The sequence below is a fragment of the Gouania willdenowi genome, chromosome 18, assembly GCF_900634775.1.
Source record: "Gouania willdenowi chromosome 18, fGouWil2.1, whole genome shotgun sequence".
In the NCBI taxonomy this organism is placed as follows: Eukaryota; Metazoa; Chordata; class Actinopteri; order Blenniiformes; family Gobiesocidae; genus Gouania; species Gouania willdenowi.
In genome coordinates, this window is record NC_041061.1 from 19,033,972 (window position 1) to 19,050,645 (window position 16,674).

At 39.2% G+C, this 16,674-nt stretch overlaps 1 protein-coding gene across 3 annotated transcripts; it reads left to right on the forward strand.

Moving 5' to 3' along the window:
* The first annotated feature begins 2,157 nt into the window (after nucleotides 1-2,157).
* Nucleotides 2,158-16,228, forward strand: epoa (erythropoietin a). 3 transcript variants are annotated; one of them, XM_028474700.1, is made up of 5 exons: nucleotides 2,158-2,236; nucleotides 11,525-11,655; nucleotides 11,800-11,886; nucleotides 12,750-12,914; nucleotides 15,069-16,228. In XM_028474700.1, exons 1-5 carry the CDS (start codon nucleotides 2,158-2,160, stop codon nucleotides 15,219-15,221), a joined length of 615 nt encoding a protein of 204 aa, XP_028330501.1. In that variant the 3' UTR covers nucleotides 15,222-16,228. The 3 variants fall into 3 exon arrangements, with proteins under 3 accessions (XP_028330501.1, XP_028330502.1, XP_028330504.1); XM_028474701.1 differs by lacking the exon at nucleotides 2,158-2,236 and adding an exon at nucleotides 2,472-2,658 and having other exon boundaries at nucleotides 11,522-11,655; XM_028474703.1 differs by lacking the exon at nucleotides 2,158-2,236 and adding an exon at nucleotides 2,472-2,658.
* Nucleotides 16,229-16,674: the final 446 nt, after the last annotated feature.

Consider the following 16,674-nt stretch of genomic DNA (forward strand, 5'->3'; position numbering starts at 1 on the left):
AGACAATAGCTGCGTTTCCATTACAGATTGTTGCAAAACAAAAGCAATATTTCTAGATATCGACAAAGTACAATTGCGCTTTGAACGTGTTTCCATTGAACGTTGTTTTGGGCAGGAGCCTTGTAACTCCCGTAAAATCTCATCCCGCAAGACTTCGCCGCAAGTAGATGGACTTTCAGAACCTCCTTATTACACTTCATATTGCTTTGTTGTTTCATGTCTGATGTGGCAGTAATCATTTTAAAGTATAATGCTAAGAAATGCCCCTTTCCTGTCTACAAACACACCGCGCCATGTTTTCTCAGAGAGATGTGGTCATGTGACCAGGTACGTCATGTTCTGCAGAAAAAGTGTTTCGATGGTGCTTTTGCGACACATTTCAATATCGAAACGCCTGAAATACCTCCTCATTAAAGCGTGAAGACGTTTGAGCAATATTTTAGTGCTTTTTTTTTTTTTTTTTTTTAAAGTCAGCTGTTTTTACTGTGTTATTTAGATTTTGTTCACATGACAGCAAAGATGGCTGCAGAAATAATATAAAATATAGAATATCACAACTAAGACACACAAAGAACAACAAAAACACACAAAATGAGAGAAGAATATAAAAGAACAAAAAAAAAATGGAAATAGAATAAAATACATCAAACACCAGCTAAAACACACAAATGACAAAAGCATGCAAAATGAGAGAAAAATATACTCAATGACACCAAGAACTAAAAAAAATTAAAGAACTACTAAATTATACCAAGGATCCACAAAATAGGAGAAAAAATCTACAAGAACACATTAAAAACGACAAAGAAAATACATACAATGAGAGAAAAAAACTGATGGATGACATAAAAAAAACGCATAAAATGTCAACCTAAAACACATAAAACAACAAAAAAAAAAAAAAAATCAAAAAATGAGTAATGTTCAGATTGGTTAGATACTAAATGCTGAATTCTCCTTATTTGGCCTTCAGGAGTTCAAATGAGACAAATGCCCATTTCATGTATACCATTTGGATCCACAAATAAAGATGGACATCACTGTATCATTTAAGCATCTAAATGAGTGCCAAAGATTCTCCACAGCTAAAGTTGATGAACTTAACCATGTGATCATGGTCTCTTTGATTTATCAGCGTATTAAACTGACCACAAATAATTCCATTGGAAGGACAAGAACAGAATGTGATGCCTTTATTTGTGGTTCTGGTTATCAATTCTCGGGAAGATACTGATCCCGAACAAGTGTTCAAAAGTCAACCAAATTTGGGATTGGTAATTGCTCCTGGAATGCCTTCTAAAGTGGCCATGCCCGTGACAATTCCTTGATTTGAAACACAGAGATAAGCTGGATTAGGAAAGGAGAAATGACTGCATGGAAAACCAAAGAATATCAGTGTGTTGATCGGAAACTGGTTGGCACTTGTTGGAGACTTTTTGCACTGAGGGTCAAAGACTATCTTGATGAAACTTGGACTTCTATGGATGGTTGTTAGATGAACAATAGTCTACTTCAGTGAATATTGTATGGGACGAAACCCTACAATGGCTTGAGGGCATTTGAGTGCAAAGGGAGAGATTTGAAGGAGTCGCGAGGATGTGTGTGAGTGCAGGAGAAGGGGGAGGAAGATGGGTAAACCTAAGTCACGTATTAACTGGGAAACAATGGAGGTTTATCAGCTCTTATCAGATTATTTGAAACAGTTGAAACGAGATAGTTTGAAGTTGATTAAATCAACGTCCTATTACCCATTACGGAGTCAGAAAGCACTGAGTTTTAATATGCACAATGATACACAACTGCTGTTCTATTCTTTTCAAGCCTACTACTCTGTTTTTGAAGATTAGTTTTGCAGAAAAGACAAAGAGCATCAGAACAATGAATGGGAAGTGTTTTGAGAGACATTCTGTGCTTTTTAGTCCGCGTGTTTTCATAAACAGGGATAGTCTCTTATTTGGATAAAAATGAAAGAAAGCACTTTTGGTGAAGTTACATCAAAGCAACAATGTAACTATTTTTTTTTTTGGTCATCAATAATGATAAAAAAAAATATCAAAAGGCATGGCTTTTGTCCTTTTTTTTTTTTTTTTTTTTTTTTTAGAAACACCTACCGGATAAGTGAACAAGTGATCCACAAAACAGCTTCGTTTCCAATTAATGGCCAATAGACCGACCTATGGGCCAAACCTCCAGGACCCAGTGAGGGGCTTTGCGGATACCGCAATGGAGTCTCCCAGTGAGTTATTATGGGCATGCCTTCGTCATTTTTCTCCCCTCTCCAGACCAGCTTTAGTTGTTAGTCTAATTTCACGCTTTACGCGCGCAGGACTGGTTGATGTTTAATAGCTCACCATGTTTAAAAAAAAAAAAAAAAAAAGGGGGAAAGGGCGCGTCCTCGCGTAATCGCTCTCTCCTCAGAGGGGAGGTAAATAAAAGCTTTAGCCATCAGCCAGCAGTGATGCAGAGTGTGCTTTATAGGGACTGCTCTCTCCAGCAGCTCACAGTCACCGGGCTTTGGACGCGGAGCAGCGTGGCGCACGGACCGCCGCGCGCTTTGGTTACGTGCTGGACTTTAACGTGAGTCCTGCGCGCTGCTCTTTCACGATGTGTTTAAAAGATGCTGCACCTGTTTGCGAATGTTGCAGAAAACAGGTAGAGGTAAGAGCAAAGGATCCTTTTACTCTCTTTCTCTCTGTGTGTGTGTGTGCATTTCTATCTGTGTGCGCATTAATGACTCACGCATTAACATCATCTCTTCATCAGGATTGATTTGTTTTCTGTTGTTAGACGCGTTGAGGGCAAACGTACACACGCGCATCTGCGTAACAGCTCATGGAACTTCAGTTTCAGATGAAACTGAAAAAGTTTGCTCTGCTCAGTCAGGGAAGGATCTAGAAAACCTGGGATCCCCCCCCCCACCCCCCCAAATTAGGGAAAATGCAATCCAGTGTTCATTCAAACTAAAAATATTTGTCATAGTTTACGTCGACAGATTTGTGTAGTGACAATAACGAGACTATGACAATGTGATATGAACGACATTTGTATCAAAATATATTGATATTTTCAAAATAAAAACAAAACTATCGGTTTAGCCAGTAAGTCATCTGATCACATTAAATGTGTCTGTGTATAAACAAACATTTATACAATACCATATCAGGTTGAATCTTTAAAAAAACCAAAAAAACCAAACATATTTCATGCTTTATATTTTAGTCGACAGTAACTGACAGATTTCATCGAATAAATCTTAATGTCATTTATTTGATTAAAACTCAGGGTTCTCACCAGGAATTTTTCACAGCGTAGGGGGATCGCGAGGTACGCGAGCGAGTGCTGTCGACGCGTGTCTTGTAGGGAGGTCCGGGCAAAATTTGGTGAAATAAAGCTAAAGTTTTTTTTTTTTTTAAATCTTTGTCACTTGCTCACTTTAAAGTCAAAAGTTATTTGTTGAATTGTTGAAGGGTCATGATGAATGGAGTTACTCATGCTTGGTATCGGTCCTCTACTAATAAATACTCAGATACTGTATAGACAAGAAATAACATTTTATTTAAAAGACTGATTCGAAGATGCGCTTTCCATTTTTCAATTGGGTATTATGTGGGACCCGCAATAATATTGGGTTTGTTATGGCTCCTGCCCCAAACTCATTATTTTGAGATTATAAATGCACACCAACAGTGATTATTGGTTAGAAAGCGGAGGATGAACACAGTAGAGCTTTAATTGGGCCTAAAAAGACCTGACCCGGCCTGAGCCCGACAGGACACAGCCCGAACTCGCCCGACCCGAATGAAGGCGATGTCTCTTTAAGCCCGAACCCGTTTCAATCTGACAGTATTCACATCAGTGCGCGTGTGTAGAATGATCTGTTGCGAGTCATAAACATGACGAGCAGCTTCGTGTGCCGCTACACGCTACATCCGGTCGAAGAACTGTGATTGTGATGGTTATCAAGCGGAGGATGCACACAGGCAACAGCTAAGTGGGTGCAGGGGTCCTCAGGCAAAGACGGGAGCATCCCAGAAAATCGCCTTTATTAAATAGAAGGTGCAGTAGATGTATGTTTCCCGGTTATGCAGATTAAAAATAGTTTAAACAACACAATCACGCCTTGAGGTCCATTTTATACCAAAGTGTGCAACAATTTATATGACTGCACCGATTAAAAAAGGAAATAAACAACAGAAAAGCACCCTACGCTAGTTGAAACACACCGTAGGGGGCAACATCACACGGTAGGGGACCCCTACGCTCAACAGCGCTGGCAAGAATCTTGAAACTAGTTTATAACTGAAATAGTTCTGATGACTACATTTTGACTAAAGCTAAGTTGCATTTTAGTCGAAAGATTATGGCTAAAACTTAATCAAAATTTTCTGTCAAAATGAATACCGATGCAATCTATCTACGTAGCTCCAACTGTTCACCACCGGGCACGACACACAACTCCTTGGATAGATTTTGAACAAATTTGCTGAATCAGAGTCACATTTCGACATCAACATGACATTTATTTTCCAAACACTATTATTGTGTTCATTCAAAATTGTGTGCCAAATTCTAGCTGAAAGCACAAATACAGTATGATATCGAATAGCACTGTTAGGTTTCATTTAAAGAAATCTTCAGAAAGCAAGATACCCCAATAGAACAGGGTTTGCATGTTCTCCATCAGTGTATAGGTTTTCTTTCTTTGTGCATTTGCCTCCTCCCTCATTTCAAAAACATGCGCACATACTGTATAAAGAATGACATCTCATTTTGAACAGGTTGGTTCTATTTTAAATGTGGCCTTCCCCAATATTTTAAAGAGTGATGATGAAAAAAAAGAAGTTTTTTTTTTTTCTACAAACATTTGATCCTAATGTGCATCAGTGAAGTTAAACAGTGTTGGACAGGTCTGTGATGGACTGCCAACCTGTTCAGGGTGTACACCTGACACTTGTTCTTTTGTCCCCTCTGTGAGAGCATGTTGGATTATTCCAGCTTTAGAGCCTCAGATTTTCCATTTAAAAGCTTTTCCAATTCTAAGTTTATCCATTTCATTTTTATTTATTTTTTTTCAGTTGTATTGGCTTTCCCTAATCAGATGTTCTTACTGGCTATTACACTTGCCAAACATGCTTCACTGGGTTCATTGAGTTAACTATTGCTATTAATTTTATATTTCTACGCTTCAGCTTTGCAAAGGTAATGTCATGCTGTAATCATGCAAGATTACGTAGCGTAAGAGGTTTGTTTCATTTGCTGGACATTTAGCAACCCTTTTTTTGGTGAGAAATACCATGGGCATGTGTCAAAACAGGTGAAGGTTTAGTTTTTTGTCATATAGCTATTTCTAATTCAGAAGGTGAACTCCGGGAATCCGCAAAAGATTGCGAGATTTTTCTTAATAATGGACATTTCTGTCTCTTTGCTACGCATTTAACCATTTAGTTCAAGGAAGTGAATTCAGTGATTTCTGTCATCAGTGATCATGGAAAACCGTCCCTACTGCGTCTGAAATTAGGTTATTCCCCTTGCTGTTAGTCAATACCTTTGCTGTAATCTTTCAGGGAGAAATGCTGTGCAGATTGTTTACTTGTCTTGTTGAGTTGGTGAATACATCTGAACTTAAAGCATGATACAGCAGACTGGGAAGCTGGTGTTGAAGCTGTATCTGCAGTTTTTGGAGTAGCTGTCTCATACATGTCAGCAGAACAAAGCAGAGAGGGTCATGCAGTTAAACAGCTATCAGGAATTCCAGCAGCAAGGAAAAGGAAATTAAGTCATACCCCTGTCATCTGACAAAGACGTTTTTACAACTCTGGACTTTGTCATGCGGGACAACTCAAAATGTCAATAGGCGACAAAGCATTTCAAGCTTAAGTGACACGTGCATCTTCTACTTACCGGTAGTCTTCCATGTTTTTGCAGCACACTATGGTGTTAGAGGTGCTGTCTTAAGAGTCTATCTGAATCTAAACTGTTAACCTAAAGATTTGGTTTTGCTGGGTTTTTTTTACTGCAATTTTTAATCCAACGATTAGCATTATTGCCTTCAAATGTTGTAGGCCAGTGGTTCCCAAACATTTCACAGTCCCGTGCCCCTTCAGACATTTAACCTGAAGCCATGCACACCCTAATCCTGCACAGTCATTTCATATAGAATGTAACCCTACAGTGAAAATTGTCCCTGAATTTTATCTATCTTGTTGATGAATAATATAACATGAATCTACACAATAAAACATGTTATTCAGAATCATCACTCAAATTATTTAATAAATTAGCCTACTGCATTTTCACTTAGAAACAATCTTTTTGTTTTGGAAAAGAAATCTACCAAACATTTGTTCAGTGAACATATAGCAGTAATGCAACATATTTATCACCCTGAAACTGTGAAATACAACTCGCTACAATGTTAATGAGAAGGGTGAGGATGCACAGAACTCTGCAATATTTGGCTGAATTTGAGAGAGTCTGAGTCTGAAATTGTTCTCTACGTAAAGTCTTGTTCTGTCTTTTGTTTTCATGTTTGCCAAAGCTGCCAAAGGGCTTCAAGCACGTTTGGCTTGTGCAAAGCAATGCAGCTCTCGTCATATTTGTGCTTTTTTGATGTGATTTATCTGTTACTGCTAGAGGGTAGTCTTACAGATGCCAATGTGTAATTTGTGGCAATGCATGGAGGCTCTTGAGTACTGGTCTATTTATATTCTAGTTTCCAATGGTGTCACGCTGTTTTTATTTATTTTTTTCACGTACCCCCAACACTACATGTATTTGTGTTGTATCTTGTAGCAATGTTACAGCACCTCAAACAGATCCGGAGAACCTACTGCAGCATCTCTGCATTATTTGGTGTCTGTGGAAGCAGGAACTTTCATTTAGCTAGTGGGAACTTTTAGAGACTTAAAAAAGCCCAAAACAAACAAACAAAAAAAGATCTCTGCGTTGATGTAGCCTTAATTCAGCCCAGCAACACATGTTAAAAACGTGTCTTCTCATGTACGGGCTGAAGCACCTGTCAAAATCCCTGGTTTGAAGCATAGCATGGTCCAAAGTGCTGACCTCTTGTCAACACCTTAGTTCGATTCTAAAATAGCAAAGCAGTGTTTGCTGGCTGATGTTGGCAGACAAAAGCCGTGAACCTTCAATCTGGCTGCAGTCCGGGGTTGCAAATTCCACCGCCATGGTGAGAAAGTTGATAGAGCGAGCATGTGTGCACGCTTCAGAGTGACTCATTCTTATGTAGGGGACACTAAAGGGGAAAAGGTCACTGATAATCCTCAAGCTGAGTCACATACACATAGTTAACGAATGTCGGAGTACACAGAAAATACTTTTAATATTTGTTTGTGTGGGCATCAATTTGTCAATGATAGTGCCCTTTATATCAGGGCGTTATGTGATTTAGACGTTAACAGCTCTTATTGGCGTTTGGCCTTGATGAGAACATTTAAAGGCCACCAAGGGTTTTATACTTTAAAAAGGGATCTGAAAAGAGACCATGGATCAAGGTGTATAGCATGAGGAATAGTGCACAGAAATCTATGGATAAACTAAAGTCAAAATGTCATAACTAGATCAGAAAGATCCATGGAGGCCCATAAAGCATGATACTCTCTCTGAGAAGAATGTTTCTCTTTTCGTGCGTGCCAACATAATTTCTGCATTTCTTTTGTGCTGCATTACACGACTTACAAATTCAAGTATTTCAATTGGAAGTTATTTTTCTTGACTTTATTCCGGGTAAGAGTTAAGGGTTTAGGTAATGAATCTTATTGACATACATAGGTTTGCAATTTTTTCCATGCAGCTCGACACAAGTTTGTGTTCCTTGACACAAAAATAAATCGTGTCACGTAGCACAAAATGTTTTTTGCTGAGCAGTAAGATTTAAAAAAAAATGTCTCTACAGAACAAGAAATACGAGTAGAGCGTATTGCAGCGCATGAAAAATTACATCAAATCATTTTTGTGATAATGGGCTGACTATACTCAGGAGCGGATTCACTAAAGGTTTAGGGGTATTAAAACGTGTGCAAACGTCACTCCATGTGCTAATAAGGAGTACAAACTCCAGGGAATCAGGACTGTGCGTCTTCAGAGCGTCAGAATGCGCCCTCAATCTCTCTGATGAATATGTAAATTATGCGGATCTCTTAAGGGGCGTGAAAAAATGGGAGGAGGACATGCAAATAAATTAATGCAGTGAGCGCAATGCAATTCATCAAATCTGGAACCGTTTGCAGTGATTGTTTTAGCACCGGAAAACAGTACGAGTGAAAAGCAGGCGCAAACACACACGCAGAGATCCGCTGCAGTAAATGTTGACAAAACACAGCGGAGATGGGAAAAAAGGCTCCAGTGAACCTTTCTATTACAAGAAAATCATTCAAATAAAACAATAGTCAATATTAACAGCCACTGAATGAGAAAATAAACTGAGTGAAGTGTGTGTGAGGGAGAGAAAAAGCTGCACACCCGCTGCGGTGAGTGTTGTGAGTCTGGTGACGCTGCGGTGGAGAGAGGATGCTGTGTGTGCTATGGACGCACTGCTTCAGTGATGTTTTGACCATTAAACTCTGGTGTCGCGTTGATGGAAGGGGCATCAGGCCAGAATCAGCTGATCAGATGTGTAATTTACGCAGTGATGGCACAATGTTCACATCTGAGAGTGTGGTGACACAGCGCTACTCAGGAGGTCAGACATGCTGATGATGGTCAGTAGATCCATCTTCAAATGGTGCTGACTGATTGACAGACTGTGTTGCTGCATTAACTCAGATCAATGGCATCAACAGATCAATAGCACAGTTTCTGTCAAAATCAGCCTATTTTTCATAGACTAATCAGAACAAAATAATAGGACCTGACAGAGCACCCGCATTAAATTAGGGGAAAAAAATACTTTTATTTGTTTATTTAGTTTTCTACATTATTAAATGTTTGTGCAGCAAACAGAGAAGTCCACCTGCCTCCAATTTAACTTTCTCAAATCTCATCGTGTGCTTCTGTGCACTCAAGTCTCCACACTGAACGAGCATAACGATCATTTGAATAAAGGGGGTCTGCACCACTTCTGCACGCGCACTAATAATTGCTGCAATCTTAGTGAATTCCTCACAGCAGGTGAGGAAATTGCATCATCAAAGGATTTAGGGACGCAACTGGTTTACCACTCTTTATTTCAGATCTTAGTGACTCCGCCCCTCTGTCTTCATATACTGCAGCTATTTAAGCATCAAAGTAAAAGGCTCACATAATTGGAAGAGCCAAAGCATTAGTTAGGGTGTATTCGGAATCAAGATTTTTTTTCAACTTCATTTAGTGTATGTTAGGGCTGGGCAATATAGACGAAAATTCATCTCTCGATATTTTTTCTCAAAAAAGCAATATACAATAAAGATCTTGATATTTTTGACTCAAAGAAGTATTACCAAAAAGACAATTCTCGGTAAAATTTGCTGATGGAAAATGTTACACAGGCACATTAATTGGCCTGTGTGGCTCAGTAATTTAACTGTGCTTTTTATGTTGTTCTGAGAAGTAGCAAAAGCAGCAACTCCTTAAACAAGTATTTTAATACAAAATAAGGTATAAATCAAAATGATTTTTACATAGGCGATAGTGTAATTTACTCATATATACAGTATATGTAGAGAATGACTGATCCTACTTACTGATATATCTGGCATGTGCTGAAAAGTGAGCAGTACGATTAAGCTAATCAAACTATTGAACTCTTAAAAAACACACACGAATGTACTACTGCCTGGAATTTGTCCTTATTTCTCTGAATAGCTCTCAGTGGTAGCAGCAGTCTGATATTAGAGAAATATGTCATCTGGGTGTTTCCAAGGTAAACATACAGATGATATTCTCTTGCAGACATAGAAGATGATCTGTACTTCCTACCACACTTTTGGTCACAACTGCAGTGAATGAGTGCATTCAGTACTTGGCATGGAGGAACAAGCCTGTATGCCCACATGACCAAGAATAACACTCACATTGGCAAATTGTGTAGTTTAGCCTGAGTCATGCCTTAAATACATATTATGGTTCCGTCACACTCGCTTGTAGAAAGTTTATTTATCTAACTGATCTTAGAACCCAATATAACATGGTTCTTCAGCAACCATTTAAAAAACAATGCTTACTGATGCTTTGTAAATTTTAAACAGTTTTAACAAAAAATTTCACGAAGCATAAAATAGTTGAAGTGGTTATGTGTGTACTATGCATGTAGTTGTTTGAATGACACAAAATCAAAAAGCATGATAGAAAAACACTGGTAAACTGCTGTTTCACAGGCTTTCACTCAGGTCACAGTACAGTCGTCTCTTAAAGAATGTATTTGTATAATCATGCACAGCTCCTAAAGCCAATGGTGAACTATAAAGGCCACTAATGCCTTTCAGGTATACAATGCATAAGTCTATACTTTCTGAGGTCTTTTTGCTGGGTCGGGGTTCTGGGCATATTTGTTTACTGAGAAAGTGTAGGACATTACCCTAAAGCCAGAGCACAATTAAATTTTTAAATTTTAAAATATTGGCTGTTTCTACGAGCATATTTCTCAATTGGCTCTCTGAACATATGCTTTACAATGCTGCATTTCATGCTTTGCAATGCATTTTAATTGGCAATGCAGTTACTTCCACTACACTACCGCTGCGGGCCATCGAATATTTCACAAATTAAAAGAGGAATTGCGCTGATGGCAAGCTATCATAGTTCCACAAAAAAAAAAAAAAGGCAAAGCTATCTAAAGGTTATCAGACTTAAGATATTTCTGAAAAGCCCCAATTGTTGGACAAAAAAGCAAGAAGAAACACAAATGTAAATGCTCCACCTGCAGGATTATGTTAAAACCATTTGGCTTTGTGTGTCAGCAAAGATCCATGTTTAAAGACACTGGATAAGTTCTCAAACTGCTTTTTCTTTTCTGATTAACCAAGCCTTCAGGTTAACCTTACCATCAATACATGGCTTTAAGCTGCTTAGCTTAGCTGATCATTGAAATAGCTAATCTCATGAATCATTGTAATTTTTGGTAAACATGTAGCTGAATAAAGCTTCAAAATAAGACCGATTTATGTGCTTTTAAAAGTGGTAAGGGGTGGTGAGGTCAATTGGGAAGTTCTGGCATGACAATTTTTTAGTGTCGCCACAAAAATTAAAGACAGGGAACAAAAAAGTGAGTGGTTTGAGATATAAAAAAATCCAACAGTAGCTCAAGTAACTACGTTTTCTAACTTTGGTAGGTAGTGCAACATCTCTAAACAATGACCACATGGCTCCTTCTAGCAAACTCTTCAGGTGGCACTCCTTTAGGATTAGACTAGGTTTTTCTGTGATTTGTACAGTATATATTGTCTGTTTATAATATGGACTATGAGCCTGAAATAAAGCCTACCTATCTGGAAAAGCATTGTCTGCTATCCCCTCAGTTGTTGCCTATGTCATTGAAGCATACCAACCTGTTCATACCTAACTTGGGCCTATGTTTTATCTGTATTAGCAGGACTGCTTGCCTTCCTGTTAATTGTACTGGAGTGGACCCGGCCAGGCCTACCGTCCCCACTGAAGCCAATCTGTGACCTGAGGGTCTTGAACCATTTTATACAAGAGGCACGAGATGCAGAAGTCGCTATGGTGAGATTAAAATGTATGCATGCTCTATGGTCTAACAACACGTTGAGGCAGCTGTATTGATAATGTGGTCCTGAGACATAAATGTTTGAACCAGCTGATGATGGTGCCCTAAAGACAGACTTTATTTCTTCCTTGCTTTCTCAGAAGTCGTGTAAGGAAGGCTGTGACTTGTTAGAAGAAGTCACAGTTCCTAAAACCACTGTCGACTTTGATGTCTGGGAGGGAAAAAATGTAAGTAACTCAAAACTATTAAGTCCAAAAATGTTCTAGAGGATGCCTATACCGTGTGTGGAATCAATGTCTTTCATTGCATTAACTAGTGCAGTGACCGTAGGAAGTATGTCTTGCTGTTGAAAAGTGGGAGGTTAAGTAGCTTTTTCATGGATGGTTTACATGGAAGCTTTAATTCTTCTTTAAACCAGAATAAAAGTTCAATCCTCTTTAAACTGACCTTGTAAACACTTAATTCCTAATGCAAATTTCATTCTGAATTAAACAGACATTGTGTTGGCGCTCTGCCGACACACACACACACGGTTCACCCAAAGCGAGCAAAAAGTCACTGTTGGCTGGGATGCCACGGGCTGGCCGTGAAGCACCGTTCCTCAAGCCCCCCAGTCTCAGCTCTGCTACACCGACACAGAGCCTCTGCCTGGCCAGCTGCGTGTGCTAGACACACAGACACGCGGGTGGCGTCCCAGCTGCGGGACAGGCTACCCCCGGCCGGACACCGTCCGCCCTCTGCCTCGCTGCCCACAGCCTGCCTTTAACCCGGCCAACTGTGCCGTGTGATTAAAGCTAGCAAAGGCTTAATCCACAGTGATGTCATCAGTTTTAAAATTTTTAAAAATTGTCCGCTCCCGGTGGACACATTTATTAAATAATTTATGAACGTATCATTGCAGTCCAAACAAATCTGACGTTGCACACCTTTGAACCAAGCAGCAGCCATGTTGAAAGTCTCAGGTCAATCTGAGCCTGATTTGCAGATATATTTGAGACACAGATACACACACAGACAGAGATTCTTTGCTTTATAGATAGATGTTAATTGCATGGTGCAACTCTTTTCCTCTGTTTGATTCAATGGCAAGGCACAAGAACAGGCCCACGAGGTGCAGGCTGGTTTATGGCTTTTGCAGCAGGCCCTAAACACACTCCGGACATCTGTCACCAACACAGCACTGCAAAGCCACATAGACAACATCACTAGAAATCTCCCAAGCATCATTGCAGTGCTGCGCAGTCTCAACATCCAGGTAAGGAACTGCTAGGCTGTATGAAGTTTGTTTAGCATCATCCTGTTGCAAGTTTGTTTCTTGCAGAAAATGGTTTCAAGCTTTATCAGTGTTGCTACAAAGTTACTATACATTGGTATCCTCCAGAGTTCTTAATCAGGCCAATTGTTAGTTGCGTTGTTGCGTTTCTCCTTGTTAAAAATATTAAAACCATCTGGTTGGCTTTAGGGTTTTGCTCTCTGATTTATTTCACTAACATCTTGGCCTGACAAGTTCTGACTACCTACGACCGGTACCACGTCCCCGAAAATTCAGTTAAATAACTGAAATGAAATCAGTAAAACAAATGAAATTGTACAACCTTTAATCGTAATCTACATTGAATTGCATTTTAAACTATACATCACCCGACTATGTTATGATAAATTTTGAAATGACCAGAAAAGGGTCTTTCAAAAAGGTCTCCGAAAGGCTCTTGACATCCGCTCATAGAATATCCATGTCAAATTACAGCCCGATTCAACGAGCATTAACGGAGGAGTAGTCACTTGAAAAATGGGACCCCCGAGGGCCCCCTGGCGCCCCCATGGCACATACGGAGTAATGGGCCCCATTTATATATTGGTATGTGTCAAGGATTTGGTCACCCTGGCACCCCCATGACAAATACGGGGTAATGGGCCCCATTTATATATATTGGTATGTGCCAATGATTTGGTTTCACCGACCGTCGTAATATTTAGCTCGCAAATAAATGAGAAAGATTTTTTCCTTTTCGGGCCCCAAATCAAAAATCGGGCTCTGAGTGTCGATGCGTACACATCCATAGATTATACCTACCAAATTTCAGCCCGATCCGTTCTCGAAGAACAGAGGAGTATCGATTTTAACTAGTGTACACAACAACAAGAAAAAGAACAACAACAAGAACAAAGTGAGTGGCGTTTTGAGTCTGGTAGCCCGGCCTAAAAATTGCTTGCTTGCTAAACTGATACCAACAGCTCTTTGGACTTGATATTTAGAGTTGACCTAGCCTCATTCCAAACACAAAGACTACTTGTCAGCACTTAAAGCATGCAGTGATTGTTTGAATTTCATTCCAATTGTGGGATGCAGAACAGAAATGATCAGAAATGTAAAGGTTTAAAGTTTTCATGGTAAATTGAAGGCTTTGGTGGAGGTAAATGTCCAAAAGAATGCAAGAACCAATAGCTTTAATGAGCAAAACAAATGTAATATTGTAGTACAAAACCCAACTCGTCAACTAATCATTTGAAAAGTTGAACTCACTCAACTATGGCTCTCGCTCATAGATTTCTTAGACACCTAATCCCTCACATCTCTTGTACAACCACATCACCACTCCCCACCTTTACTAGCCACTAAACCTCACACAAGCACATACTGGTACATTTCCAACTATTCATTTTGTGGCACAACTGCTTATCCCACAATCTCCCTTGCTGTCATCCGCTCATGATTCTGGCTATTATGATTGCCTCTGTTGTTTAGGAACACTTTAAATGTTGTAATTTGCTGTTATCTTTGTTTATATTATCCACATTTTTAGTATTGCTATCATTACTATTATTTCCCTAACACTAGTATTATTAATAATATAAAAATAAACCAGTACATTACAGGGTGGAGAGGCTGGGTTAAGGATGACAATAGCGATAATACATTTTTTTTTTTTTTTTTAAATATTTCCAGTTTTTCTTTCCTCTTCTCACCATGTATGTGTTAATGCATATATATATTATACTCTATTATTATAATTTAATTCATCTCCCCCTTTTTTAATAACAGCCTTAGGTGCTTGGGTGGTGGATTGGGCAGGAGATCCCATTCATATAACACATGACTGACAACAGTAACAGTTGGAAATCATGGACCTCACTGTATTGGTTACATCTTAAACCTGGAGGGCAGGCCTCCTCCCGAAGGGGTCTGGGAGCTTGTCCCCCTCTGTCCTGCGTAATTGTCTCTGTCTTTGTGTTGTATGTGGCAAAAAAAACTATTGAAATAGTCTTCAGTTACTGACTTCATTGCTGGCAAGAGAGAATCTGATAAATCTCATGAGACACTTAAGAGTTATAAAGACCTGCAGCATTAAATCGAAGCTGAATGAGTTATTTGTTTTCAAATTCAACAAATTTCTCTTTTCTTTTTCAGGAATTTACCCCGCCCATAAGTGCAGCGGAGCTTGAGGGCATGTGGCGGGTGTCGTCAACAACAGAGCTGCTTCAAGTACATATTAATTTTCTACGAGGCAAAGTGCGCCTCCTTCTTTTGGGCGCACGGGCTTGTCAGCAAGATGTCAGCTGATTAGCCGATTCCCCTACTCTGGGGCGCAAATGTACAGTTTCCAGAAGAAAAGAGGAAGAACTTAAAACACTTGACCTGCACGCCAGCTCGTTGGAGGCGGTGTGGAACCAGAAAGAAGCGGCAATCCTGATGAAGACAAGAAGCAATGGATGGTTCAAGGAAGATAGCACCTTGAAGAGTAGATGACACTGATTGGTGGACATAGTGAAGCACAAACCGACCAAAAACAATGCCTTTGGGAAGCACTGCTCCAATAACTACTGGCACTCTCTTGCACTTTGTGTGGATGTATAGATATGTATGTGTCTGTAAGTCAAGACTGAAAGTTTCCGTGGGTGTGTATGTATGGTTCCAGAGAGTTTGACCCAGGCATTTGTCTCTAGAGTAAATTGTGAAGTACAACAGTCAGACCTATTGATTGTACCAGGAAATCAGAGGATCATGAGATTGCGAAAGGGCATCCGTATTCCTTACCACTGCAAAGAGGTGAAAATGAACGTGGCATTGAGGCTGAACCCCTTAACCCTCTGACATTTTCCAGCTTTGCCATATGGAGAAATTTGTGATTATGTATTTTTTTCCCACTGAGTATTTTGATATATTTGTTCATTTGTGTAATTGCTATTTATACAGATTTTCTACTTAAAGGTTCCAGTCTTTCGTATGTATAAGTTCTTGGACATGACTTGCCATGAAACATATTGAAAAAGGCATCTGCACATTTTTGCAATGTCTCGCTGCTCTTGATTGTTAAATTTATATATCAATACATACACAGGTCTCTATATTATATATATATATATATATATATACACACAATATAATATATAGACCTGTAGCCATCGTAACTTCTACGATTACTCCATGAAAGGCTCCACATACAGGAAGGTTGCATGAGAACCGGTGATGCTTTGTGTTCGTCATCACCCTTTGATGACTCTGTGCACTGATTGCTAGGCTGATTGACGGAAACTTACAACCAACATCCTGTGGGATCACACGTTTATAAAACCTCCAAACTCTGTGCTTGCACCTCTCCTGTTGTTTGTCATAAAACTACAGGCCAGCAATCAGCTTGCCTTGCGACTTGGAGGTTTTCTGCAAAAAAAAAAACAAAAATTAACGCTCAAATGTTTTGGAGTTGTTAAGTGGTCTTCCATGTTTGTTCCTGTATTTTTATACTCTCCTGTGTAGAAATAAGATGCTTTAAGATGTTTTGTATGTTTTCTTTCCTGTTTTTGTATTGTTTGTCCCAGTGACTAATAGAGAATTTAAATACAAGAAAAAGTTGTTTTGTTTTTCAATGATGAAAGAGGAAGTTTGCCCATTGCCTTTATTTAGGTCAACAAACAAAAAAAAACATCCATTCCATTCACTGATACCGAAGTAGTACTTTGTTATGGAGCCTTACTAGCATTGTTATTTTTAAAAGATTATACAGACATATTTTATT

What these genes read in the sequence shown, in the direction of transcription:
- epoa (XM_028474700.1), top strand. Translation starts at nt 2,158, where the DNA reads ATGGCCAATAGACCGACCTATGGGCCAAACCTCCAGGACCCAGTGAGG. An exon ending in TACCGCAATGGAGTCTCCCA is followed by an intron (nt 2,237 to 11,524) that starts GTGAGTTATTAT and finishes CTGTATTAGCAG; the next exon opens with GACTGCTTGCCTTCCTGTTA. An exon ending in GAGATGCAGAAGTCGCTATG is followed by an intron (nt 11,656 to 11,799) that starts GTGAGATTAAAA and finishes TTGCTTTCTCAG; the next exon opens with AAGTCGTGTAAGGAAGGCTG.